At 39.9% G+C, this 27,704-nt stretch overlaps 2 protein-coding genes across 5 annotated transcripts in view; both read left to right on the forward strand.

Moving 5' to 3' along the window:
* Positions 1 to 7,634: 7,634 nt before the first annotated feature.
* zgc:154142 (uncharacterized protein LOC555481 homolog) lies at positions 7,635 to 26,544 on the forward strand. Its single transcript, XM_041037371.1, has 25 exons — positions 7,635 to 7,785; positions 10,213 to 10,343; positions 11,351 to 11,444; positions 11,962 to 12,102; positions 12,350 to 12,447; positions 13,871 to 13,997; positions 14,767 to 14,989; positions 15,691 to 15,902; positions 17,101 to 17,241; positions 18,222 to 18,467; positions 18,679 to 18,864; positions 20,132 to 20,241; positions 20,480 to 20,580; positions 21,151 to 21,428; positions 21,722 to 21,885; positions 21,993 to 22,176; positions 22,282 to 22,500; positions 23,204 to 23,347; positions 23,480 to 23,704; positions 23,858 to 24,040; positions 24,449 to 24,561; positions 24,672 to 24,766; positions 24,897 to 25,186; positions 25,643 to 25,803; positions 26,347 to 26,544. The coding sequence occupies exons 1-25, from the start codon at positions 7,635 to 7,637 to the stop codon at positions 26,542 to 26,544; spliced, it is 4,215 nt and encodes a 1,404-aa protein (XP_040893305.1).
* Positions 26,545 to 27,447: 903 nt separating this feature from the next.
* The window catches only part of fam13a (family with sequence similarity 13 member A), a 50,835-nt gene continuing 50,578 nt past the window's right edge, over positions 27,448 to 27,704 (forward strand). Inside the window, exon 1 of one of the 4 annotated variants that reach the window (XM_041036164.1) lies at positions 27,448 to 27,629. In XM_041036164.1, the coding sequence (XP_040892098.1) occupies positions 27,603 to 27,629 (27 nt within the window). In that variant the 5' untranslated portion in view covers positions 27,448 to 27,602. The remainder of the gene's footprint in view (positions 27,630 to 27,704) is intronic. The other 3 variants (XM_041036167.1, XM_041036165.1, XM_041036166.1) reach the window with 3 other exon arrangements.

A 27,704-nucleotide genomic window follows, 5' to 3' on the forward strand; every position in this document is an offset into this window, starting at 1 on the left:
CAGTTTTTAAATAACAAAGGCAATAATAGTGAAACGCATGTATATTAGTTACAATGACAGTTGTATGACCTAACATGAAGTCCAGACCGTCGCAGTACATGGCACTGATCATGGGATAGACATATTACTTACTGTCAGAATATTTGTGCAAATATATTAAACAAACATCTCATTACATTTGGTGCATTTGGTATATGTTTTTGAGGTGTTTTAGGGCCCTGTATTAATAAGATTGCTGTATTTTCTTTTCATGCACATTTATTTTTAGTGAGTGATTATGTTGTCCAAAAAAAAAAAAAAAAAGGGACCGTATGCATACATGCACTGTTTAATCTCTGTTCTTCTTTGGTTTTCTATTAAAACAACAAAAAACTAAGTTGAACTTTACATATTCTTTACACAACTATATATCACTTTTTTTTTGGTCATTTTAAGAATAGTTCATGTTTTTCAGGCTTATTTCAAGAGAAAAAGGTTGAAGGCATTGGGACGATACAGAAATTAAAAGCCATGAAAAGAAATAAAAGCCTAAATATTAGAAAAACAGATCAGTAACTCAAAACATCAGTAGCTCAAAGGAGATCGTGTTTGTGGATGTTTCTAAGCCAAGTGAGTATATCAAGGGATGTGAGAGCAGCAGGAAACATCAGGGCTGTCCACAGGCGATGTAAGGGAGTTACCTGGTGCCGCTGAGAGTAAAGGTATTTACTCTCAGCTATTTCCTTTGGTTTGACAGAAAGATTCACACCCTTGCATTTGAAGTAATGCATTGTTTTACATGAATGCAGTGGTCAGAATTGCTTAGTTTTTTGTCAACAAATGATCTCCAAGTACATGGTTGTGTTTGTCAGGGGAAAAAAACATCAATGCATTTGTGTGAAAGAGTTTTAAAGGTCAATGAAGGACAGGAGAGATCCAGTCTTGAAGATATTTGCAAGAGCAAGATGTACAGTTTCGGACATTGCTTTCTTGTGGTGAATTAAACATAAGATATTGAACAGATTGTTTGCAGTAAGTGCAGAGTCATGAGAGAAAATTGGTTATTTGCAGCTTAGGGCCTAGAATGGACAGTTTTACTTTCATCTGCACTGAACAGAACAAATTGTCTTTTGTCGATTGTTTATTTTGTTGTCTGTGTGATCTCAGCTACACACAGCTGTGAGGTATCATTTCAAGGATTTATTGTTATATAAAAGTGTGCACCATGTGGATAAGAGACCAGGGACCAGAGAGTGCCAGAACTGCACCTGGTTTTACCATTTTGAAGCAGGTACAGAGAAAACAGGGCAGACTTTAAACCTGAGGGACACTAAACAGATCTTGTCACCTGCAGACATGAGAGCAGCTAACAATGAAAATAGTGATGAGTGTGAGAACGATGTTGGGAATGCCATGACTTTCTAAATTCTAGAGAAGATGCCATAGGTCCTAGTTTTCAAAAGCAGCACTAGAGGATTCTGTATTTTTGTCTGAACATAAAGGTCCCACACACCCTCACAAGTGTTTTCAATTACTGTGGTTGGTAATTATAAGTTTCCAACTTGTAAATGTGTTCATGTTATTTGTTCACGTTATTCTTCTTCCAAGCAAAAGATAAACTAAACATTTGCTGGTTCCAGCTTTGAGGATATGAGGCTTTGAGCCTTCAAACAGCTCAGGATAAATTCCAAATCAACACCAGCTCTTAGGATAGATGATCTTACTGCAAAAGTCACATCTTTGGGAAAATTCTACATCTTGAAAATTAGTTTTCTGTAGCTGTTTTGTCATTATATGCTTCTGATTGTATTTAGACAATTAGACCTGCCACAATAAGCCAATTGATCAACTAGTTAATCAAGTGAAAACTAACTGGCAACGATTTTGATGATCAATGAAACATTTAGGTCACTGTTCAAGCAGATACGGCAGACATTTGATTTGGGTTCTCAAATATGAAGATGTGTTTCTTTTAATTGTCTTACATTACATATCAAATTGGATATTTTTGGACTATTGTTTGGACAAAACAAGGCATGTGATTACTTCAACTCGGGCTCTAGGTAATTTTTACTGCCTCTGATGTTGTATAGGTAAAAATGAGTAACTTATAATGAAAATAACTGTTAGTTGCAGCTCTATAGACACAACACTGAGTGTGTAATTCAGTAGAATCTCAGTGTAAGATCATCTAATGCTCATCTAATTTAATTAAAGATTTGAGGTTAATTGTAGGGCTCTTCTGTCTGAGTTAGGACCAGTTCTGCCTCCAGGTAGCTTTGGCCAGGGTATAATAACATGATAACAACTTATTTTAAAAAGGCTTTTGTGTCTATATGCACAAAGGAATATTCTCAGCAAACCACTCTATGATGGTGGACACTTCCTTTCAGTGTGAATTTACTGTCCTGACTGGTGTAACACTGATTCCAGGCGACTGCTGTTATTGTCTTAACAAGCATGTCACTTGCTATTAACGTCAGGAAGTGATAACAGGGGAAAAAAGTCCTTTGTACTCGTAGTTGCTGTGCTGTGAAGTGTCACAACCTGTAAAGAACAACGCAGACTGAAATGTCTAATCCTTGCACCTTTTTTTTGGATCCTCTGGGATCAGAGAACACTGGCACCAAGTCCTTCTTAAATCTGTCCCATCCTACCTGCCCAGAATTGTGTAAGAACAAGAGCTTGTGCATATAGCAGTGCCCCCGTGGCCTCTTTACATACTTATTCTGTTATTTAAGATCCTCTGTCCATCCTCTCCTCTGTCAGTTTAGGTCAGTTTCCCCTTCACACATCCACTCTGTCGATTTTTGAAAGCCTGATCACCAACCTTAATTCTGATTCTCTAACCCTAGATTTAATCAGCTGTGTTTCGATTTTTAATAACTCCCTACTCACCATGTCGTTATGACTGGTTCCCATTTGGAAGTGCAAACTAGAATTGACCACAGGCGGTGGTTGGCACAGAGGGAGATTCATTCCAATGAGAAAAAACTTAAAAATGGATTTCAAAGGCACGTGTACATATAACACCTACTGCCATAGTTACCAAAGGACAGCATTCAGCTTTCTTTCAATATTCACCTCACTGACTGTGCACTCCCTGCCCTCCATGGATATTTTAATGAACATACTTCTCGGGCACATAACTGCAGTCTGTATTTTTGTAAGGGAAAACTCCACTACCACTGACCCAGTGGTTAAAGGGACACACAGTTTATCACAGCGAAACAGAAACAATCTGGGACTGAATTTTGCCTGGGACCTCTATGGCATATCCCTCCCACTCTCTCCTAATGATTCTGTGTCTGCAGTCAACTGTCAAAGTATAAAGTTGGATGATATTCTATATTTTTGTTCACTGGTAATGTGATGATGTTCTTTTCTGCAGAGGAATAAGGTAACTATCAGGATTTGGCTACACAGATGATAGACAGTGGAATCAATTCATTGTTGGGTTTGGTATTTTCATTGGAGTTATTTGAAATATGAAAAATATAGAATCAACAGCTTTATGTCTAAAGCCAAGAAGTGATTATGTAGAATTCCTCTAGCTCCACCTCACCATTAATGCTGCATATTTTCTTTCTATAACATGCAAATATTGGTGATGCCATAATTTCATAATATCTGTCACAGCTTAACACTAAGGTGTAGAGTTGTGTCTCCATTTTGCAACAAATATGTTTTTGTTTTTTTTTCTGTTTTAAATAACAAAACTTATAACACTGTGCTGTTAAAAACACTGGTGCATGCATATCTTTGATAACATGACGGTGACAGTACAGCAGTGACACCCAGCTTGAGAGCGAAATAATAATCTCTCAAGTGTTACCACTTAATAAGGAAACTCCCAGGCTGTGTCTGAAGCTAAAATTAAAGACTGATAGTCCATGAGTGGAAGCAGGAGCCCCCTGTTACAGCCCAAGGGCCTCCCCTGACTCATGCTGAGACTAATGGTTTTGGTACTCTGGACGTGCATATGGGCTGTAAGGGAAACTGTGGTGCAATGCATATATGTGTGTTTGTGTGATGTGAAATATTTTGTATATTTATTTATTTTGTAATTTGTAGAAAGAGATATGCTCCGACCTACAGATCTCCAGTGATTTCTAGTTTCAGTTTATGAGAGGCTGTGTATCTACAGTTGGATCATTAATAATTTGAAATACCAAATTAGATATTCTTGAGTGGAGAAGATTAAACACTCTCTTGCCCTGGCTTAGCCTATTTTGAACATCACTGCAGTTTTTTTTTTTTTAACATTTCCAAGAGTAAACACCACCATGTGTAACTCAGTAATAGCATCCTCAGATTCAAGGGGAATTCAGGGCAGCAGCAGCAACATTTTTGAGCTATAATTGAAGTCCTACGATAAGTTGCTGTCCTGGTATTGGGATTTGGGATCTGCTTGCAGTGACCCAGTTAGCTTCATAAACACATGAGCTTCTTTAGCTCATATAGATACTCTCATAGAAAGCCCTGCAGATGTTACAGCACTTGGACAGATGCCATTACAATTATCCAGACCATCGTCGGGATAACATCTATCCACTCACAGATCATTTGTGGCATATTAGATACACTTTTATCATGGGGATGAGTGTTAATTACTATTTACAGATCATATTTTGAGATTGTGAAGTGGATAATTAGAGGCGCCTGGTGAACATAGTGTTGCCATTTAATTCTACATAACTCAGGATCTGAAACTGCTCTGGAGATTTGGCTGCTCACTGGTGGAAGCTTTGAATATTTCCATTTTCAACCGTTTCTGTGCTGTTTTCTCACAATCACCTTTCTTCTTCTGCATCCATCTCTGTGCCTCTTTCTCTCACTGCACCTTCCCCCTCAACTCCAACTCCCCATTTTCTCTCTAAGCCTCTAGTTCTCTCTGTCCCAGACGTTCCTTTCTCTGTACGATGATGATATCATAATGAAGCATAAGCCAGTAACAGTGAGGTGATTAAAGCTTCTGCTGGCCTCCACTCTGCAGAATGTTTCCCATAAAACGGTCTACTGCTGCTTCTCTCCCTTACTTATCCTTGTATTGCATTCACCAGATAGCTGGAAGAGAAGCTCGTCCTCCTGATGGCCGCTCCATTCCCAGTGGAATATGTGGCCTACATTTGTTTGTGGTGCAGCGTTGGGCTGTGTGAGTGTGTTGCTTTATCAAACAATTCCAGTTTTCTCCAGCGTACCCCTTTTGTCTCCTAAAACATTCACTGTTTTGTGGCTACACACTGTCTTATTTGTCTTTCTTTTTTGCTCTCTGTCTTCTCATACATACATGTAAGCGTATATCCAGCATTTTAGAGTTCATCATTGATTGCTTACCATTCAGCTCACAAACACATGCCCTTCTAACCTTTATAACAGAGATGCACGTTTGGAAAAAAAGCACACACGTACACACATACATATACACAAAGGTCACCTTCCCTGGCTTCATTAGAGACTGCTTTATTATGGCTGACAGATGTGCCCATAAATCATAGGTCCCCTGGTGGTGTGAGAAGATCCAAAACAAACTGAGCACTGATAAAGGTGAAACACAGAGAAATAGGGGAGGGGAGAGAGAGAGAGAAAGAGACAGAAAGAGACACAGACAGACACAGACAGACAGACACAGAAGCACTCATACACATACATCAATATCCTGTGTATATTGACATAGTGTGTCAGTGTCTTAAACAATAGGTTTCGACCATCATACTGCCTAAAGATTTGTTTTTCCTGTCTTCGGCATCCCCGTAGGGAGACAAGCAGCTTTTGTTACATCACTGCCTTTTGTCACAGAGAGAAATTGGAGGGAAAGTCCTTATCTCAAAAAATGAAGTGTTAAAGGAGACAGACAGACAGATTGCTGCTTCAGATTCGAATACATCCAAAGTGAATCCAGGAGGTGATTCTGATAAAACCCAATCGAGCATCTTTGCATGGAGATTTGACAAAGATCCTCCTTGTGAAACTCATTACCTCTGACCTCGATACTTTTGAAACAGCGCTGTCCATGTCACTCTGCATTGTCTGCAACACTGCAAAGGAAGTGAATCCTCTTTTTTTTTTACCTGTTCATATTTGTGTGAGACACAGAAATGAACTGTTCTAGGTCTGTAAAAGAAAAATTTGGTCTTGATCAAGCTAAACCTTTATCTCCTTTTACCTTGGTCCACAGTTTCTCAAGATAATTATTATTGCCACTGCCATAGCCAGGAAGAAGTACTGAGATCATGAGTCCTTGGAATCAAGGAGCAGGACAAAAACCTTTGATGAGACAGCTTTAAGCAGATTCTCAGTCTGCCCAGTGATTTGACAATCTTTAAACTGAAACTCTGGTTTTTATGATTTTATATTAAATTATTTAATATTTTATAAAAAAATTTTTTTGATCATTTTTTATAAAATTTTTAGAATCTCATCTGCATTAGTCTCAAGTTGTTTTACTTTTTACATGCATACGGGCTTATTATCAACTTGTTAGTTATCTGAAAAGAACTTTGAATTGAACTAAGGTGCTATACAAATTAACTGATTGAACTTCCACACTGCCAGATTGTCCAGGTTAAAGTTCTAAGAGAAGAGAATATTAAACTTTTATTAATTTATTATTTTGATGGCCTGAAGGTGATGTAATTTTAACATGTACTTTAAAAATACTGTAATCAGCTTGGTAATTACCATCAATAAGTCTTTAATGGGGAAATGTGAACCCCAGGTTGCTGAAACCCACAAATTTAAAGAATGACCCATTGTACTTAATGTTTGCTCTGGCTCTGGTCATCTCTGGTCAAGGCCTTTCACTGATTTAAATCTGTTATCAATAAATTTCTTGCTGAGTATTGCATATGAAATGGCTATGAACAAAGCAGTTATCTAAGATATTATATAAGATAATGAATATGCTGCTTGCAGCTGAGAAAATGCTTGTTTTGCTCTGTTGTAGTGAGCGAGTAAAAGCAAAACTACCATTGTGTTAAAAAGAGCTTAAGATAGTTTTTTATCACATAATTTAGTGTTTGCTTTAGTTATCTCATAAGGTCCTTACTCTGAATTACACCAACAGGTGTGTTTTACAATGGGGACGTGTCATGTGTAGTTTGGAAGACAGATGAGTACAGGCAAAAATTTCCCCATGTGACATATTTTCATTTTATTGTGGACTGAATGTCTGCTCTGCTTTTTTGTTATTTTTGTCATCATTATACACCATGTCTTATAATAGAGTCAACCCTTATAACCCTGAAATTATCTTATTTCTTGATGCTTGTACCAGTGCAAGCATCAAGAAATAAACAACAAACAGCAGAAACTTAAATGCCACAGGTAAAACAAGCTGTTCTGTGTCACAGGTTGGGGGCAAGGGGGGTAACTTCTATATCAGTCAGTTAACTTGAAAGATATCGTAATGACCCTTTGATTGGAACACCAGAAGCATCAATACTCATTAACTTGTTGCAATGATACTATGATTTATGGTGCAGTCACATCCATCTCACCCAGTCTTTCGTGCTGTAATACCACATCTGAGTTAGTTCAAGGTTCATCTGTGCTGTCAAAGTTCAGACATACACTGGCCCCCCATGTGTTGGTAATAAGCTTTGTGAATCGTTGTAAGAGGCACAGTCTGGTGCATCTCCTCCGCTGTGAGAGAAATGGATGTGGAGAAGGGCCGTCGTCGGTCCAGGGGTTTGAGCACCCTGGAAAAGTGTCTGATATTTCTCTTTGTGGCCATGACCGGAGTCTGCATCGGCCTTGTGGTCATCTACTTCACAGACAAAGCTGACTCCTCCACTCATGCAGAAGGTGAGTGTGCCTACTTAGAAAATGCATCATGTTCTATTTTAATACTAACATGTATCTCTGGTACAGAGGTTAAAACACACCGAAATATTGTACTGATGCTAGTCTGATATCTCTTCTGTTACTTTGCTTACTTTTCCTCTTAGAGAAGATAAAAATCAACCAATATCAGCGGAGCAATAATCCTTCTATGATCCTGGGATGTTAATCCTTTCACATGACGGTGATACGGTCAAAAGAAAATCCTTACACAGTTCCCTGTATACACTACATTGTATAGAATACTTTAATGGTAAGCATGTCACAGGAGGAATGTCGATAGAAAATCGGAACTGAGAGCTTTCTGAGGCCACTACATCAGTGACTGAGCAGCTCTGAAAAACATGCAGTCAAATTGAACCTGGAGTCTATTTTGATCAATGACAAATGTCAGTCAATGGTTTTTCACTGTCAATGAAATTGGGTGCAGAAGGTGATTTATTATCATTTTACTGGAAGGCAAATGAGGATCTGCATAGAGATTATTAAAACAAAAAAACACAAACCCTCTCCAGATTTTTTTATTTTATGGGTCAGATTTACTGCAATTTATCTATAATTTCCTGAAAAGACCAGTGCAATCCGGGACTTGTGAAACCCAAGTGAATCCATTATTCATTTGTTTTTGGAAACTTTATCCCTCATCTGTGACAAATTTCATGCTTGCCTGTACAAATTTCACATTTTTGCATGTTCAGCTGACATGCTGTGCACAGGCTAATCTCAAGGCTACATATACCTATAATTATAGTAGTACCAAGTTACATCATTCAAATTTCACCACATAATCCTCAGTTACGACACAGGTATTTGTCCACCTGCCAGTGATTTAAACATAGAGTCAACACAAAGTTATCAGATCTTGGTGGTGCCATAGAGCAAAGTGTGAAAACATGCACCAAAGTGTGGAGTTCTTATCAATTGAGTAAGCAGTAAACAGACATCACTGTTACAAATACTGACAAGAAACTTTTATTTCATTTAATTTGTCAAAATAAATAACTAACTAACTAACTAACTAACTAACTAACTAACTAACTAAATAAATAAAAGCACTGAAAGTCTTATAGTTTTACCTTCTTTATGTCAAATTTAAGTTCTTGGATTTGAAATTTTCCGTGTTCTTTTTCAAATAAAATCAACAAAGGAAACGGAACAGGTTAAAAAAGATTTGCTGTGGTTTAAAGGACATGGTTTTAGCATTTTTGTAGCTACCTGGAAGAAAAAAACTAAACATTTAAATGTCTTGGACAAAAAAGAGACATCACGGGAAAATTAAAACATTGAGCAGATAATATAACCAGAAGCAAGCAGTACTTTATTAGTCATTTCAACACCTGACCCCTGTACTGTCTCAGCAATTTTATTGTAACAATGTATGTGTCATCAGCAGTAATGTTTGTTGTAATACCATACAGCAAGTAGTACTCCCCTCCTCCACTTCTCCTTCATCTCTTTCCAATTTCATTTTTTATTTAGGAACCTGTTATTTATTCCAGCTTTATGCAGGAAAGAATTAATTCTTCAGCGTGAAATGTCAGAGATTGGCTTATGAGAGAAGACAAATTTCTGCTGCCTTGTTTTGTCTTTGGAAATCAAAGTGGGAAATTTATTTGTGCTTGCATGAGAGGAGTAAATTGGAGAAATTAATATCAGCTGAACCAATTTGCTTTTAGCATTACAGCTCGTCAGAGTCCTCTGAGCACCTGAATCACAGTCTTTGTGACATGAGTGCTGGCAGATAGGACAGGCTATGAGGAGTTAGAACCTGCACGCTGCTCTCACTTGTTCCATATAATTTATTCATACACTGTATCAGTGTTGGATGTTTATCACTTCAACAACAAATGAAAAAAGCTGTCTATCATTATGAGATGCATTAAAAGGATCACTGCCCCAAAAACGAGATGCCTTGTTTTTACATAACAGAACAACAATATGATTATGAAAGTAATGTTCTGCCTAGATGACAAAATATATGCCAGTTTTTTGTTGTTAAGCACAGCTGCGCCCCAGACTCCTGAACAGAAGCTGCTCCAGCCACAAGGGAAAACTTGCAGCTATTGTGGATGATGACACTCTGTATAATCAATGCTGTTTCCAAGGCATTGCAATTGATTTTGATATTCACTGCAGAAACAATAAGGTCTTTTTTAATCACTTGAATTTCATGGTAAACATTTCCTCTCTTAGCCTGCTGTCTGTTGTTTGCACAATAATGAATTAATATTACAATGATGTCTTTAGCAGCATGGCTCTATGGACGGCAATGCTAGGTGGTCCACCATTTCAGTCTCATCAGTTCATCTCAGGATGAAATGGGGTTTACGTTGCTATGATTCCTAAAAAGATCACGTGTAACACGTGTCTTCCTTTGTCATGCATTTCCAGGGCCGGACTCAGGGTGCGGTGGTCCTCAAGAGCTGTCAGGAGATTCAGGCACCTTCACCAGCTACAACTACCCCAGCAGCTATGACAATGGCAAGAGCTGCACCTGGGATATCACTGTGGACCCTGACAAGGTGACATGGATCATCATCACTGCTCTTCCAAACCTCAACCAGTGAACTCTAACAGTGTGTAGAGTTACAGCCCCCTCTTTAAACTGTCTTTCACCCTTCATGTAATATCAGAAATAATATTTATAGAACTGACTGACTAGATTTAAATTTTACTCAAGGAGAAATAACCCCAAACAACATTTACTTATGTGGTAGACCAACCTAATATGCTACTTGTTAAGTTATATCTTCATCCATGTATATGAAACAAGCCCTGTGTGCAATGCCATTCTGGAATATTAATAATACTAAACTTTATTTCTAAAGCACCTTTCATTCACAAAATGCCAAATAAATCATCATCAAAAAAGAAAAGAAACAAAAATAACAGAAATTATACATATAATGGCAGCAATAGCGATTATCATTACCACAACCACTCCCATCATCATCATCTTTTTAACAAAGAGATGGCAATGGAGTATTACCGTCAGACTGTAAAAGCAGATGATCAAAAATATTTTTCCTCCTGAAAATCACATTGAACACATCATCTTACATCTCTTTTACTGGACTGTCCAGATCAAAACTATTCAGTCATGTCTCTGTTTGAGACAGGGTGATTCACAGTGTTGTGCCTGGTGTCTAATCAATAGAGTTTGTAAAGTTACTGTTGGGGAAATTGTCTTATGTGAGGCCAAGCAGTGGAGGACAGCTGGGATGAAGACAGTGGCAGCGTCATGGACAGATGGCTGCCTTGTCTCCTTCATTTTCCTCAGCTCTCCTCCCCACGCCCACAAGAGAAAACAAACTGTGTGATCCTTCTTTCTTCTTCCTGCCTGATGCAGTGGCTGCTTTTCTCTTTGTCTCTGTGGGTCTCTATCTTCCTTTTGTTATCTATAAAAACTCATAAACATACACACTACGCATGTAGTCGGATGCATGCTCTCACACAAGTGCATACAAGTACTCACATCTCACACTAAGCCCTCAGAAAGATGAAACACCTCTGCATGTTTCTGTTGCAGGTAATCCATCTGTGGTTTGAGGAGTTTGCTTTGGAGGACACCAAACTCTGCACAGCTGACATCATCACACTACGAGACTCTCTGGGAATCATTGGTGAAAACCTTACATTAAGTCAAACCTTTGAAGAACAGAAAAGAAAACAGACAGACAGACAGACAGATAGATCACATACAATATATATAAGCACATATATGCACGCAATATGAACATAAATACACCAGCCCCCTCCGCCTGCAGAGCTATCCACCCGCCCAAGGCTAAGGGGATTGAGCTTTGATGTCATGCCCAAATCAGCCCATCCATCCATGGGCAGACTCAGCTACTGAGTCACACAGTCCTGCTGGTCCACTGCACACTGCTCTACTTACAGTAACACACACTTCAACACTAGTTCCCCAGCCAGACTGCAGAGTTTAAAGCAGTACTTAGTTCACAAACGTGCTGGTTTTCAATTTGTTTGGAATTATTTTCATCACTTATCCCCCATTTGGTATTTTCTCTCGGTTAGTTAGAGGCAAATTAACCAGTGGTGGGCCTGGAGATTCAGTCATTTGATTGACTTTCATTTTAATGCCCCTGTGTTTGTATGTACTTTCTATGGTATTTGTAGGTAAATACTGTGGCTACACCAAACCGAAGCCCGTGGTGTCACTGACAAACCGCCTGACAGTCTACTTTGACACTAATGATAGAAAAACAGACCAAGGATTCAAGGCCCATTACAAAGCTGTGGCTCCAGAACTCACACCTGGTAAGTTGATAACTGGAAATCCATTTTAGCAAGAAAATTGCCTCAAATCTGACATAATGTTGGATGTCTGTCTTACACTATGTGATTGACCTAGAAAGTAAATGTTGTAGAGACAGGTGGCGGATGAGGAGAGGGGTAGGAGAAGGGAAATGAAAATGGGGTGGGTGGGAGTGGAGGGAAAGGGGATATATTGCAGCTATCCTTGAGGTGTCTGTGGAGCTGAAGTGCCCTCTGTTCCTGCTGCCAGAAATAGCTGGAGCCGGTGGCTTTCTCCAAGGTGACCAGGGGGATCTGATGACCCCTGGCTTCCCTGAGCAGAACTACCTGAATGGCGCATTATACCAGGTAGGCCCACACCTATCAACAGCTTGAATGTGGCCGCTGCATTGGAATATTTACTTACACTGTTTTTTTTACATGTCAGGAAGCACCTCTGAATTTTGTCTGAGAATGTAAGGTTATAGTACACCATACAGTGTGCACTCTGCATTATTCTACCCGACTCTGCAGTTCCCTTCAGCTTTGTGGACTGTTTGAGAATCTGTCAGCTCATTGTTTTGGTTTTTACATGCAGCAACTTTATGTTTTGTTCTCACCAACTCAAATTAATGTAATTTCCAATCACAGAAGTGATGTAATGTGATCAAAATGACATTACGATAAATTCAGGTAAAGTAAAAGGAGCAGTACACTTATTGTACTTATTTCTAGCATCACATGAAGCCCATTTAGATCATTTCAATAGTAAATTGGCATCATGAAATAGGCATAAAGTAAAAATAATAGATTTCAGAAAGTCAGTTGAATTTATTTGTTTACAGCATGTGAAAACATTACATTGATTTAACTGTTGTCTGTTGTTACTATTCGTATTACCAGGACGGTTAATCAGTTTGAGAATGGTTGCAGGCTGCAATGTTGCGTTTTCAGAGTAGCTCTGAAGCTACCTTTTAATTTACATTTGGATGTTAGCTTTAATAAAGTACACTGATGTTAAAGCTGTCACTTAAATCTTTGGCAGTGAAATCTACTGATCACAAAACATGATATGTGTAGAGAAGCTCAAAACTTAAAGAGGTTCCTGTTTTTGTTTTTTCTTTCCAAGAGAACTCTATTGTGAATTGAGTAAATTTACCACAGCTCAATACCAGGAAGTTGTCCTGACTACCTTATTACAGCGACTATAGTGTTGTACACACTGTGTTGGTATTGATTAGCATGTGGTTCTAAACAAACCTAAAGATTTCAGATTACTGTCTCAAAGTAAATCCATGAGCCATGGATTTCAACACAGTCACTTTGACAGAGTTTGTGGTCTTGATCTGTGATTAATGCATCTAATTAAGTCAGAGTCAATTCTGATGTCAGGGTTTGCATGCTGGGTTTGGATGTGGAGTCATATGGTGTTATTTGGCTGTCATCACGATTTTACCTTCCTGTGCATTAGCTTGACAGGTCACCGTCTGCCCGAACAGAAGCAGAATCAGTGATAAAATTATTTATGAGTTACTGTTTGTCAAACTGCACCTGATGTTGCAACCATGAGAATAGAAGTAGGAAAACATGAGGAGTGTTGCAGAGAGCGGTTTGCCACATCAACAAGATTTCAGCGAATTGATTAAAGGATAATCTGTTATAAACCCATGATGGGTGCAGCCATTTGCTTTCCTTATGGCTGTGATTCAATAGGAAAATTATCAGTTGAAATCTGACTATGCTGGCAAAATTAACTGGCATGTGTCTGTACGGTTCTTGTTTGTTGGATCAGTGGAAAATCACAGTGCCTCCAGGCGAGAGGGTCCGACTGACATTCACTTCCTTTGACCTGATCCCTGAGGTCTGTGGAGACTTTGTTCAGGTGTATGACGGCCACAAGGCCGGCTCTTCTTTAACGGGTAAGCATGATCCTGTACATTACAAATAAACGTCATCCGCTGTGCATGATGATGAACAGGGATTTTAAAACATACCACAATATTTTCAGTCATCAGCACAGTTTATTTCAAAGCTGGATTTCTGATTATACACCAAAGGGATACGTGTTGGAATTCAGAGACTGTGGGCTTTGTTCAACATTAACGATGTCAACTATGTGGGCCCATGAATAAAAGATGAGCTCAATTAAAAGTTTGAGAAGCTGTACAATGGACAGAGCTTCTGGAGTCTATTTTAAACTTAATGAATTTAAATCTGTCTCTACAGACTTAATTGTCAAAGCAGCATGGATGATCTACCCATGTATTACTGCCTGTCAACTGTAAAAACAAAGGCATAGGTCTGGTTTTGCAAGAGCGGGGCATAAAAAACAAACAAAAAAATGGAAAATATTCAAATTATGTTTCCTGTTTCATATATTTATATCAGCAATAAACATTGAATTAAAATGTGTAAATGTTATATTCATTGTGGTCTCATTGATACACTAATGCCAATTAAGATTTAGTTTTTGAAACTATAGAATAAAATGGAATAATACAGAATAGTAGAAGAGATGCAGCAGAACCGCAGAAGGTGAGTGTGTTGACTTGTGATTGGATGAAGGCAGGAATGAACTGGTGGAGCTTAGAATAAGTGGGAAACTGTGCTTGACTTAGAAGGCATTCGCAGAGTGTGCAGACATTGTCTTCTTGACTGAAGTTTTACAAAGTTTTATTTCTATTATAGGTAAATTCTGCGGGGGGACAATGCCAACGCCAGTGGAGTCCAGCAGCAACACATTGGTGGTCCGCTTCAAATCTGACAGCAGTTTGACTTCAAAAGGATTCAAAGCTACTTACACAAAGCACAGTCTTCCACCTGTTGTTGTTCCCACCACCACAAAACCCACAACCACAACCACACCCAGACCTACCACACAAACCACTCGGCCTCCTACAACTTCTGGCAAGTATTCTCTCCAAACCTGTTTTGTTTTTGTTTTTTCAATTTTCCTTCTTGCACACTCAAAATAAACCAGTAAGCTGGGATCTATATTTACGCATGATCCAATTTCACAATTTGGCTCAGTTGACTTTTTGATTCAACTTCCCCTTTCCTGAATGTCTGTTTTGTTTTTTTTTCCATTTAAATATACATCAGATATATTTGATTGGTTCACTAACAAATAACAGCATCAGTGTCAGTGCTGCCTTCATTTTTTTGAGTCCCAGACTGAAATCAGTGATCTCTTGAAAGTTAAACCTGACGTGCAGTAACACATCTCACATTGTCTTGGCTCAAGTAGCCAACAAGAGCTTGGCCATGAAACAAACCCTAAGTAACTGTAATGGCTCCTTGTGCAGTTTTCCATGCACACAGCTCTAATCAGGTGACAGCTACCAAATAAGGATGAATGCAAGTAGCTCAATGAGTAGGAGTGAGGACATCCCCCCTAGAGGTTTATTCATCAATATATTGAAGCTATTGGCAGACAGACCAGTTCACTAATGAACATGTACATTACATAGGGCAGTTTTGTATCTACACACACAGAAAACATAGCTTCTGATCCAGTTCCCCCTCTTCTAAGAACAGTTTGCATGATGAGGTGTGAATGTGATAAAAATATTGTTTTCAGCATTGATTCCTCTATTGTTATTGGGCAGGAAGTGGTGGTCCTGTAATCCTCAATGGGCGCAAAGGAGTGATTCAGTCTTTGGGTTTTCCAAATCCATATCCTGCTCATCTAAACAGTGAATGGAGGATATCTGTGCCCAAAGGATTCTTGGTTAAACTGCAGATCACTGAAATGGCCATTACTGGAGAGACTGGACAATGCAAAGAGGACAAACTGACCATCTCAGATGATTACAGCACTCTAGGTGAGCCATAACCTAATCTTTTACTAATTTATTTTGGGTTGTTGTTATTATATAAATTTTAGTCAGATTTGTTCATTAAAGTTTCAGAAGTCTGACATTTTGCTTTTTTGTGTGTCTTGAACTTGCTGTTTGACCCTCAAATGTGTCTCAGATAATTTTAGAATATTGTTGCTTTTTCTGCTTTATCACCCATGTCTGTCTTTGCAGGGTCAGAATAGCAGCCAGTACAGAGTAGAGGTTATAAACTACCCTTCCTCTTGCATTTAGAAATGCAAGAAGCAAACAAGCCCTCATTAAATATGAGGACTTTGGCTTTTAAACACTACAGCAAAGCTCACCATCCCTCCCCTGCTGTAAAACTGTTGATTAGGATCTTCTTTGCAAAGAGCCCAGCAAACTATAAATTACCTCTCCTTATTATTCACTTCAGTGGCTGCAGTGCGGCTGATACAGCTTCATCTACTGCTGAGTTCTCAAGGACTGAAGCGCTGAGGTGCAAGCACACCCTCTGTGTGAAACACACACAGACAGGTGGTGAGAGTGTTTTGGTGGTGCGTCCTGTTAGTAGATGGGGTATGAGTTTGTAAGACTTTGTTTGTAAGATACAGAGAGAAATGAAAAGCCTGAAAAATCATCAGCTTCCAAGATCAGAGATTATCAAAGATGTGATTTTTGAAAGCAGAAGTAACACAATCTTCCTTTTACGAATGAAAACCTAAATTCATGAGCAATAAAATGGACTCATAGCAAAACAGTGGTTTCATCGCTACAGGCTTACTTTGTCAAACAGTGGTGTATGTGGGAGAACACAGGGATAAGTAAGCTGACACCCAGCACAACCAGGTACCATTAAAACATGCAACACAGAGTCTCATAATACAAGACATGGAAACCAATGAAATGGGGACTATTAATGTTAATATAAATACAGAAAAATGAGACAGCATTGTTCTAGACACTAATTGAAACAGCCTCATTCGATGATCTGCATTTGCAGAATGATGCATTAAATTGTACTGATTTCTTTATCCTCATCCATCAAGCACTGACCCCACAAGACACGCCCAGTCTCACAGTAATGCACACAACTATGAACACCCAGTAGTGTATATTTCCCGTTTAGCTGCATCCTTTGAACCATCCCTTCATCCCCTGCTCAACTCTCTTCCTCTCCCTCCATCCTGCCCCTCATTTTCAGGCATACACTGTGGATACATCCTTCCCCCAGTGATGGTCAGTGCCAGTGACACAATATTTGTCACCTTCCAGTCCGACAGTCGCCTCACAGACCGAGGATTCTCTGCCAAATGGGAGGCAGTGTATCCTGAGGATATCACAGGTACTGAGGACTGACACACACAGCCTCACTCACACAGGAACACACTCACACCTGAGGCACACGTTGCTGAAGCAGCTCAGCACCTCATTAAGATCATAAAACATCTTGCTCTTCTGTCACATATTTATAAAAGCAGCAAAATAGTTGCATAAGCAGTGTGAACTCTGTCAAAGAACAGGTCAGGGTACAATGTGAAGCATAAAAAGCAAGATAAAACTCCTTTATCGTTTGCTTTATCATGACTATCAGACCACAGAAAGACTCGAGCCCCTTGTGTGGTGGTGTAAGGTGTGCTATACTTAGTAAAAGTAGCAATTCAGCAATGTATTACAGTAAAAGTCTTGTATTTTACTTAAATTGAATACATGTATTTGTGTATCAAAATTACAAGTACTAATCATAGGGAAGGTTTTAATGCATGTTGTATGCGTTTTCATGTGAGGAACACTGTAGCTGGTCCAGGTGCAGCTATGTTTCAAATATTATCAACAAATCATTCATAATTTATAAGCTCAGTAATATTCTGTACATAGAAATTATAGCTATCAAACAATTATACGGGTGTGGAGTACAAAATCATAATATATTACTCTTAAATCTAATGAATAAAAATAATACATAAAAAAACATTAATAAACATTACTCACTTAAGATACAAACATCTGAAAACTTTATCTCAGTACATGTACATTAGTTACTTTCCACCTTTGCCCATGTTAAAAATAACACCCATACATGCTTCAGTGTTTTATTACTTTTCTCCTATCCACAGCTAGTAAATATGTAAGTGGAGCAAAAGTTATCAGATTAAGTTTCTTCTTCAGCATAAATCCATGTTTACATTTCGTGATGGTAAGATTGTACATTTACTCCTCAAGACCCTCTCTTATCACAGGAAGATACTGTAGCTGGTCTACACTTATCTAATTATGATCAAGCATCTCATGCAGTTTCTGGATCACTCCCTTTTCCTGTTTCAGAAATCCTGGGCTGTGGCATTTCTTCCAGAGAGGAAACGGGGGTTATCAAGTCGCAGAACTGGCCTATGAACTACAAGGCAAACACAGAGTGCATGTGGAACATCGCTTTGCCTTTGGGGAAAAAAATCACACTGACATTCACCCACTTTGACCTAGAAGCCAAAGACTTCCTAACATCCAAATGTTATGATAATGTAATGGTCTACGACATCAACGGTGTGACTAATGCACTGATTCAAAAGCACGGTACGCTGGTTTGTGGAATTTGGCTGATCCCAAAACGGCCAATCACATCAAAATCAAACGATTAAAACTAATTCAGTTAATCCATTTTAGGCTTCAATGAATACAACTGTGTATTTACACTGTTAAAGTCCTGATTACTGTAACAGAGAATTATAGAGCCCCTGTATCACTTGATTTATCATGGGCAAATTATTCTTTCAATCCACTGTAGGTCCTTTTTGTGGGACTAAGCTGCCCAGCACCATTCAGTCCAAAGGCTCCAGGCTGGTGATTCGTTTCCATTCAGACTTATTTACTGAGGCCAAAGGGTTCAGGGCGTACTGGACCACAAACTCCAGTCTGCCCGCTCCCACTGAGCCACCTGCTCTACCCAACCCCTGGGATGGCATCCCCATAGGTGAGGTATCTGTGTCAGTTTGATATAGTTTGCAAACACCCTCTTCAATGTTAAAAGTCACTTTATATCTGCACCAGTCTGTATTTTTCATATTATAAATGGATCAGTTGATGATGCGTAATGTGAAAACGGTTGACCATAGTTTTCTGCAGTTTTCTGTTTTATTTTTTGCTGGTTCCAGCTTCCTACATATTAACATATGAGGACTGGTTCATAAACTAAATATCAAACAAAATTAAAAAAAAACTTAAACACGTATTTTAGAGCTAAATGTGAAATATACATTTTTTCATCATCATCAAGTAGCATGATGTAGCTTTACATTTATATTATTGATATTTTTGGTTCCTTGATTTACACATCTCTCCAGCCATAATACATTGTCATCAGGTTAGCAAAGCAGTACTGTCCTGTGACCAACATTTAGTTTCAAACGGCTCCTTGGAAGCTGCACAGAGGCCTGCCCTACATTTATGTGATTCATGCTTCGTCTCATCCTCACCCCTTCTTCACACTCACATCCCCCATGTCCTTCTTGCTGTGCACAGATGTGCAGTAAAACAAGGTGATTTGGTGTGCTGAGAACACAATGTGAAGTGGCCTAGTGCTTCACTTTCCTTCCTTGCTGGCTGTCACCCGATTTCCATTCTTCACCCTGCCACGAGCCCCAGGTGGCCCAAGCCCCTGCCAAGCCAATTGCTGAAATAGAGTTTTATAGATGGACTCTGCTGCCTCTGGGCTTTTTTCCACCCTCTGGCTCTGACCAAAAGTGTCCTATGTGTCGGGTGAAGGAAGGAAAAAGAGAAACGATGGAAGAAAATGTGGGATGTAAAAGTGACTGAGACAATGTGATGTCAACTCTTTGAATGTCCAACAGAAATTTATATCTTTATGCATACTGTAATGTCAAGGAGTATGAGTCCAATGCAGGACCCATTGTTTGTGTGCAGCAGGAGCTTGGTATTATGTTTGCATGAAGATACACTGAATACATTACTGCAGACAAATAGATCAGTGAAAGCCAAAAACAGAGGGACACAGTTCACTGTAGCCAGCAGTGTCAGCGCTTATTTTAAAAATATAAATCGGAGCAGCAGAGCCAATGATTGAAAGCCACTTTCCTTCAGCAAGAGCTTATCTGTTAGCTGCAGATACGTACTGTATGTTCAGGCTTTGTTTTGTACACACACTAACCACAAACAAATTCATACATGGTCAGACAACCAGACAACAGGATATTTTACAGAGGTTTCCTCTCATTTCCTAGACTGGCCCAGTACATGTGGCAAACCAGTCATTCCTCCTGCTGTTGTGTCACGCATTGTGAACGGAGAGCCAGCCAAGCCACACTCCTGGCCCTGGCAAGTGTCCATGCAGGTGAGAATCTCCACTCTTAAATATTAAAAATTCACATAAAGATTGAAGTAAGTCAGAATTTAGAGTACAGTTTGTCAGTGATTTCAAATGGGTACGTTCAAATACGGATGAACCTGCAGTTATTGTTATCCTTTCTATAAATCATAATTCATCAACTGACAACATCTAAATTTCAAAAAACTGACATAATGATCAGTACTTCGTTTCTTCTCTGCTTGTCCCTGTGTCTTTGTTTCAGGTCTGGCCTGCCAGCCGTCCAGAGCCCACATTCTTCCACACCTGTGGTGGTACTCTTATCCATAAGAACTGGGTACTTACAGCAGCCCACTGCTTCATAAAGTAAATGTTCTATTTCACCATCTTCACATAAGTGCATGTAAAATGAAGTTAGGAAATGTTCAAAAGGAAGTCATTCATTTAAAAAAAAAAGATCTATGTACAGTAGTTAAAGTTTAAAATAACACCTTTTTCTGCAAAGTTTTCTCTGACTCTCTGGAAGCTCATTTGCTTAATCTCAGGAGGCAGTTATCGCTGTCTGTGTTTTCACCTCAGGCTCATTACAGTGCAAGTACGATGCCTTGTTAGAGATGCCTCTACGCCTTGGCTAATGGTCTACAGTGCCCTGTAGAGAGATGCTGGTGCACTGTGGCGCCTGTGCAGTTAATATGGTTTTTAAGTCAGATGTATGCAAGGAATTTTGCCACACATAATGCATATAGAGGTGTGGAGCAGTTCAAGTCTGGTGTGTAGTAAAAATGGAAGCGACTACGAAAAAAGATAATCCTGTCAGCTTCTGTACTATGTAGATGCAGTGGCCCCTGTCATTTATATTGAGGTGGTCTGCATATTGTGAATTTACTTTAAGCAGTGAGGTATAGTCATTGATTCATCTGCTGATTCCCTATCCAGCTATGCTGATGAGCTGCAGCGTTGGCGGATGTGCCTTGGCAAACACAACCTGACCTACACAGAGCCAAGTGAACACTGCTTTAATGTGTCTGGTATCTATCGCCATGAGGGCTTCAAGTATCCCACAGTGCCCACAGTGGAGTTTGACATTGCCCTGGTCAGGCTGGATGGGGAGGTGATACCCAGTGATGAGATTTCTTACGCCTGCCTTCCCTCTGAGGAAGAAGTCCTGCCTAAGGACAAGATGTGCTATGCCACCGGCTGGGGAGATGAGACCGGTGAGGTCTGAGTTTCACGTTCATTAGCAGCCTGCACATGAAGTTCGCATTTGTATGTTTATACTCATATATATATATATAACTCTAGTCTCACCTGTTAGTTTCAAGCTATATTTTATTCAGTTAAATAATACAACAATGAACCACCTCAGGAGACACTCACATTTCATCATGTTTTCATTGCATAGTTTGCATGCCCTCTGCTGGACTTAATGTGTAAAGTACCTCCTGTGTTTATGCTCCTCAGGGTATGAAAAGTTTGTTTTTTAACAATCTGTCTGTGTCTTTATCAGGTGATTCACTTAATGCTAAGGTTGCAGAGACCCTTAACCAGGTCGCCTTGCCTGTTGTGCCATATGACACCTGCAAGAGAATGGATTACTGGTGGTTCCAGGTTAAGACGTCCATGATCTGCTGTGGTTATACCCTGCCTGATGAGCTGAAATCTGTCTGTCAGGTAAAAGACGAACTACAAGGCTACAGGAGAAATTATCTAACTTTAGACAGATGGTAAAAAAAATGCTGATGGCACTTTTAATGTTATTTTATGACACTACTTTATAGGGAGATTCGGGTGGTCCTCTGGTGTGCCAGGATGCCCCCGGTAGCCCTTGGGAAGTTCATGGTATAACCAGTTTTGGCCCCATTGGATGTATTATGAACAAGAAGCCCTCCGTGTTCACTCGCTCCTCTGCCTACCTCCCCTGGATCAAAAATGTCATCCGCAGAGACATCTACAATGAGCACAGTATGAATCCAGCTGGTCTGAACTGACCCACTTTGCTAAAAAACTAAATTTGGTGCAAGTCTTATTTTTATTAACTGGTTTTCATCCTTTGTTCTTCCTGTGTAGCATCTGGCTGTGGAGGGCCAAAGGACCTGACTGGCACAGGTGGCACCGTGTCCTCTATGGGCTACCCTGGCAGCTACAGCAACAAAGCTCACTGCCAGTGGAACATCCGGGTGCCTGATGGCAAAGTGGTCCACCTCCATTTCCACAATTTCTCCCTGGAGGAGAGTCAGATGTGCATAAATGACAAAGTCAAGCTCACAGACAGAACAGGAAGTCTAGGTCCGTATCTGCTCTCTTTTTACTCTTCAGCTGATAAAGAATTTTCCGAGTGGATCTTTGTCACGATCACTTACAAACACTTGAGTTACTAGTTACTGCAGTCTATTGTGTTGAATGACATCTCACAATAAAGTCTCACACCTGACTACTATTTATACCAACTAGGATAGATATTTCAACTCAGGGCAATCATAATCAGAGGGTAGTCTATAAAACATGCCCATACATTAAGAAACTGACGAGCACAAACTAGAAAACTAATCAAATGAATGAGTGAAAATAGGAAACATCTTCAACTCAATATTTAAGATCAAGTAAAACTGAATTGTTTCTTCTTGATCTTTCAAGTCAGGGTGTGATAAAATAAATTACAATATCAAGAATGACAGGGCAAAAACCTTAAAAATGTAAACTATTTGATCAAAAATACAAAAAGCAGCCCCAGTCAATATTACAAACACAATCTCAGCATACATAAAATTTAGATCAAAAAGATGTTTGTTACAGAGTAAACATGTACAAACAAAATACTGGTAGATAATTCCCTATGTCATGCATGTATAATGTAAAAATAGGACAGAAAGAAGCAATAAAATACTTGTTAATAAGTGTTAAATGTTGATAATGGTAGAACATGATACACAAGCTCAGGGTAGAGGTTCTCATAAAAGTCTAACACTACTTCATGTTCACCTTTCCTCAGGCACCTACTGCAGCCATGTACCCCCTAAAGACCTGGTGAGTGATGGAAACACACTTCACATCATCTTCTCCTCTAATGACAAGGTGGTGGACACAGGCTTCTCTGCCACCTGGAGGGCAGTGGACCCTACAGAGGGTGAGACAGGAGGAAAGTATACCTGACAAGACACCGAGGGAATAGCCTCTGGGCAAAACTAATGTTCTCTTCTCTTTTCTTTCTCTCCTCCCTATTGTACACACACACACACACACACACACACACAATCACACATATGCACAGCTCCTTGTGGAGGAAGCTTCAGCAGTGCTCAGGGTGAAATCACCTCTCCTAACTGGCCCAGTGACTACCAAGCCCAGTCTGTGTGCACATGGCGTATCAGCATTCCTTCGGCAGAAAGTGTCCATGTAGCCTTCACTCACTTTGAGCTGCAAGCTGTAAACATGTTAGGAAACTGTGTGGACTATGTGGAGATCTTCAATGGAGAAAACATGGTCTCACTAGGTTGGTTATTATACTAAAAATTCTATTGTGTCCTTTTTGTGTTTTTTTTTTGATAAGTATTTCCTGTACATGTCAGGGTTATCACTATCATTGTCTTAGATGTTGTCAGTTTGCCACGCAGTGAAGAAAAATGTCTTCTTCTCTGTTATGCAGGTCGATTCTGTGGCTTTGCCCCTCCACCCATCATCACCATCCCTAGCAACACAGTCGTCATTCGCTTCCTTAGTAACGGAGCCAATCAACAGCAGGGTTTTCGTGGTTACTGGACCACTGATGCTAGTGTTATCCCGACTTTACCTCCTCCAACTCCTAACCCATGGGACAATTTAACGATCAGTAAGTGTAGCCCAGCACAGCATCCTTGTATCTCTCATATGGGTTCATGTAGCTAAATGGGAGCTTTTTTTTGTTTTCCTCCCTTCGTATGAAATAAATTGCAGCAGAATCTGAAAACTGGATCCTCTGTTTAAAGTTTTAATTTAATCCACCACTGTGTAAACCTATAGGCCTACCCGTAACTGTTACAGGACAGTTTTGCATGTTTTTATGTTTGTTTTTCATTTAGTGTTTATTTGCAATTGGAAATATTACACTGCTTTTATTATCATGTGCCTACAAGGCAACCATGCGAAATGCGAGTGATATTCTCTCATTGGGCCAACTTGTATAAATAAAGATTAGACGAACTCAAGAATGATTATGGCTTATTTATGGATAGCTGAATTGTACATGTTCTCCTCCCAGGCTGGCCAGAAATCTGTGGAAACCCAGCAGTGAAACCAAATACAGGAACCCCAAGGGTGGTTAATGGAGAAGAGGCAATCCCACACTCCTGGCCCTGGCAGGTTTCCATGCAGGTACTGTCAACTCTTTTATCTCTGTGTGCCTGACAGACTGAAAGTGTAGAGTGGAGACTGAGTGATAGAGAACAGCTTATATTCGAAAAAATGTATTTCTCTTTCCCCAGGCTTCACCGATGTTTCCCATACCTTACATGCACGGTTGTGGAGGCTCTTTGATACACAAAGAATGGATCCTAACAGCTGCTCACTGTTTCATGGTGTAAGATATAGCTACAGAAAGACCTACAGCACATGCCAGTTCAAACATTTCCCTGACCGACAGCTTGCACAATAGCCATAGGGAAAAGTAAAACAAGTAAAACTGATTTTCTCCTTAACTATCTTTCTAGCCCACTGAATAAACCGTCCTACTGGCGCATGTGTCTAGGGAAGCACCACATGAACTCCTCCATGGATGTTCCCTCAGCAGAAGAGTGCTACAAGGTGGATGGTATCATCCGCCACGAGGGGTTCGTCTACGAGCAGGATCGTAGTGACATCACCAACGACATAGCCCTGGTGCATTTGGCTGAGCCTGTCAATATGACGAGGGAGATCAGCCCCATCTGTCTGCCCAAACCTGGGGCTGTGATGCCTGCTGGGACGCCCTGCTTTGTCACCGGATGGGGAGACGAGAAAGGTAGAAGTGATCACACATTTCATTTTCCAGCAAAGGAACTGAAGCTGTAATGCAACTCTAGGAACTAGAGGTGACTGTAGTTGTAGACATAAGTGCCGTCAGTGCTCCCAAGACTGAATCTCATGTCCGTGCGGTGCTATTTTATAAATGTGTGAATCCAAATCCGTTGCAGTCTTTTCTTCTATACTTTTTTTTTTTCACTCTATGATAAGTGAAAAAAAATTACCAATGAACAACAGACCTGATTTCTGCATCCAGCTGTAGCGATAGCTTTAGGTTTATTGGTACAGTGAATTTAACCCTGAAATCTTTTCAGGCAGGTGTGTCGTGCTGTTTGTCCCAGTAATTCAGGAAAGATAGGGGAGAGCTGGACGTTTATATTGGAGTAAATGTGTCAACATTTATGTGCTTTCCCTCTCCAACAGCATAAACTTTTCCTTTCCACTTCTGCCTTAGGTAACCTGTTCCCCAAAGTGGCTGAGAAGCTAAACCAGGCAGCCCTTCCTATTATTGACTTCCAAACCTGCAGTAAACCTGCTTACTGGTGGGACACCCTCAGGCCCTCCATGATCTGTGCTGGGTATGAGTCCCCAGATGAGCTTAAGTCAGCCTGCCAGGTGAGAATACTCATTCAGTGAAGATTACAAACTGTTGAAATTCACACATTGGATTATTTTGTAGGAGAGTATGGTATTCGTTTGTTAAAATTCCCTTCATGCTTTTCTAAAACATTATATAAATGTGCTGGCCTCTGATGATTAGGTTATCCATTATGCAACATCCAGCTAACCGTTTTGTTTGTGATCAGTCAGCCTTGACTGCAAATGGCTGTCCAGTTTTCAGACATAATTGGACAAGAGAACATAGGAATGTTATTTGTTTGCCGTAATGAGCAACCATGCAAGCAAGGACATGGGAAGACCAGAAAATTAGGAAAGTACTTCAGAAAAGCACCGAAAGCTTTCATTGGAGCTGTATAAAACACAACACTGACATTTGACTCCAAAAAAACTCTGTCAGGCTTTTGATAAATATTGACCTTTACAAATTGTAGGGCACAGGGATGATTTATAGTTGCTGTCAACATCAAATGTTTGCCAGTGCATCTTCTTACCTGTACAGTAAATCTTTGCTGATTTCCTTCTCCTGCTCTGCTGCAGGGTGACTCTGGGGGTCCTTTCGCCTGCGAGGCTGCTGGAAGCAGCACAGCCTGGGAGGTTCACGGTATCGTTAGCTTCGGACCACAGGGCTGCATCAAAGACAAGAAGCCATCTGTATTCACCCGTGTCTCTGCCTTCAGTGACTGGATCAACAACAACATCAAGAAGTTTACATATGAAAATGGCAAAACCAACTAAAGCTGATGTCTTCAAATAAAGATTTTGACAGTGCTTATTGCCAGTTGCTGTTATTTTCTATGCTTCTACTGACCAAGTTATGGTACCTTTTTATTTAGGGTTCACCTTTATGCATTTGAAGCGTTATGCTGAGTGACACTGTTAGGCAATAAGGCATCTTCTCTGGCCTCCCAGTGAGGAAATAGCATCAGAACAGCTTTTATTTAATACTGTATTAAATATTTCCTGTATTTTTATGATATACAACTAGAAGAAATTGCACCAAACATTTTAAAGAAATAAAATAAGTCATCAGCAATTCTCCTTTTTTTCTCTTAAGCTAAAGAGATGCATTTGGCAAATGTACAATGTTTTATGTACAACTGCTTGAAACTATTAAACTTACATTTCTCTATACAACTCTTAACATAAATTACGAATAATGAAGTTTGACATTGTTCAAATTACATTAAATACAATGTGAAAACTGGCCCAAGTGATGAATCAATTGTAAGCACTGCAGCCATGTTTCAATCTTAAAAATAGTTATTGAATTTCCTTTGTCAGTGTGTTCCTGTAGCATGGATACAGTTTAAACAGTGCATGAGTTTGTTTCTCTTCAAGCCGACCTTACAAGTTCCCCCTCTCCTTTCTTCCTCCTCATTTGCAGGCAGATGAATCCTGCAGGCACAGATTTAAAGTTTTGAGTTTTAACCCCTTAATCACATGACCCCACAACTTGGCCAATGGGAGAGCTCGGCTCAGATTTCAGCAAAGGAGGAGAGAGGGGAATAAAGAGGGAGGAAGAGAAAGAGACAAGCACTAATCTGTGCTCATGGGTTGGACAGCATATAGTCTGCCGGTAGTGACAGCACTTCCTTACACTCTCTCCCGCCGTGGATTATCTGTGTTGTGTTTTGGATTATTTCTATGGCATATTTTAGGGTGAAAAGGATTCCCACCACTGGGAAGAATTCAGAAGTGTGTTCTGGCACAGAGTGAGCAGAAGAGGAGGAGGGAAGACAGCAGCAATTTTTTCCCCTCATCTCAGCCTCTGCAGGCGTTTCTTCTGTGGGAGAATGGGGGCAGGAGCTCTGACCATCTGTGTGAGTAGAAGCTACAAAGCCTAAGTTGGCTGAAATACTTCCCATTCAACCTGTGATTAAGGGCTAAAGAATGCA

Source organism: Toxotes jaculatrix, chromosome 4, assembly GCF_017976425.1.
Source record: "Toxotes jaculatrix isolate fToxJac2 chromosome 4, fToxJac2.pri, whole genome shotgun sequence".
NCBI classification, from domain to species: domain Eukaryota; kingdom Metazoa; phylum Chordata; class Actinopteri; family Toxotidae; genus Toxotes; species Toxotes jaculatrix.

What these genes read in the sequence shown, in the direction of transcription:
- zgc:154142 (XM_041037371.1), top strand. Translation starts at nt 7,635, where the DNA reads ATGGATGTGGAGAAGGGCCGTCGTCGGTCCAGGGGTTTGAGCACCCTG. An exon ending in TCACTGTGGACCCTGACAAG is followed by an intron (nt 10,344 to 11,350) that starts GTGACATGGATC and finishes TTTCTGTTGCAG; the next exon opens with GTAATCCATCTGTGGTTTGA. An exon ending in ATGGGACAATTTAACGATCA is followed by an intron (nt 24,041 to 24,448) that starts GTAAGTGTAGCC and finishes TTCTCCTCCCAG; the next exon opens with GCTGGCCAGAAATCTGTGGA.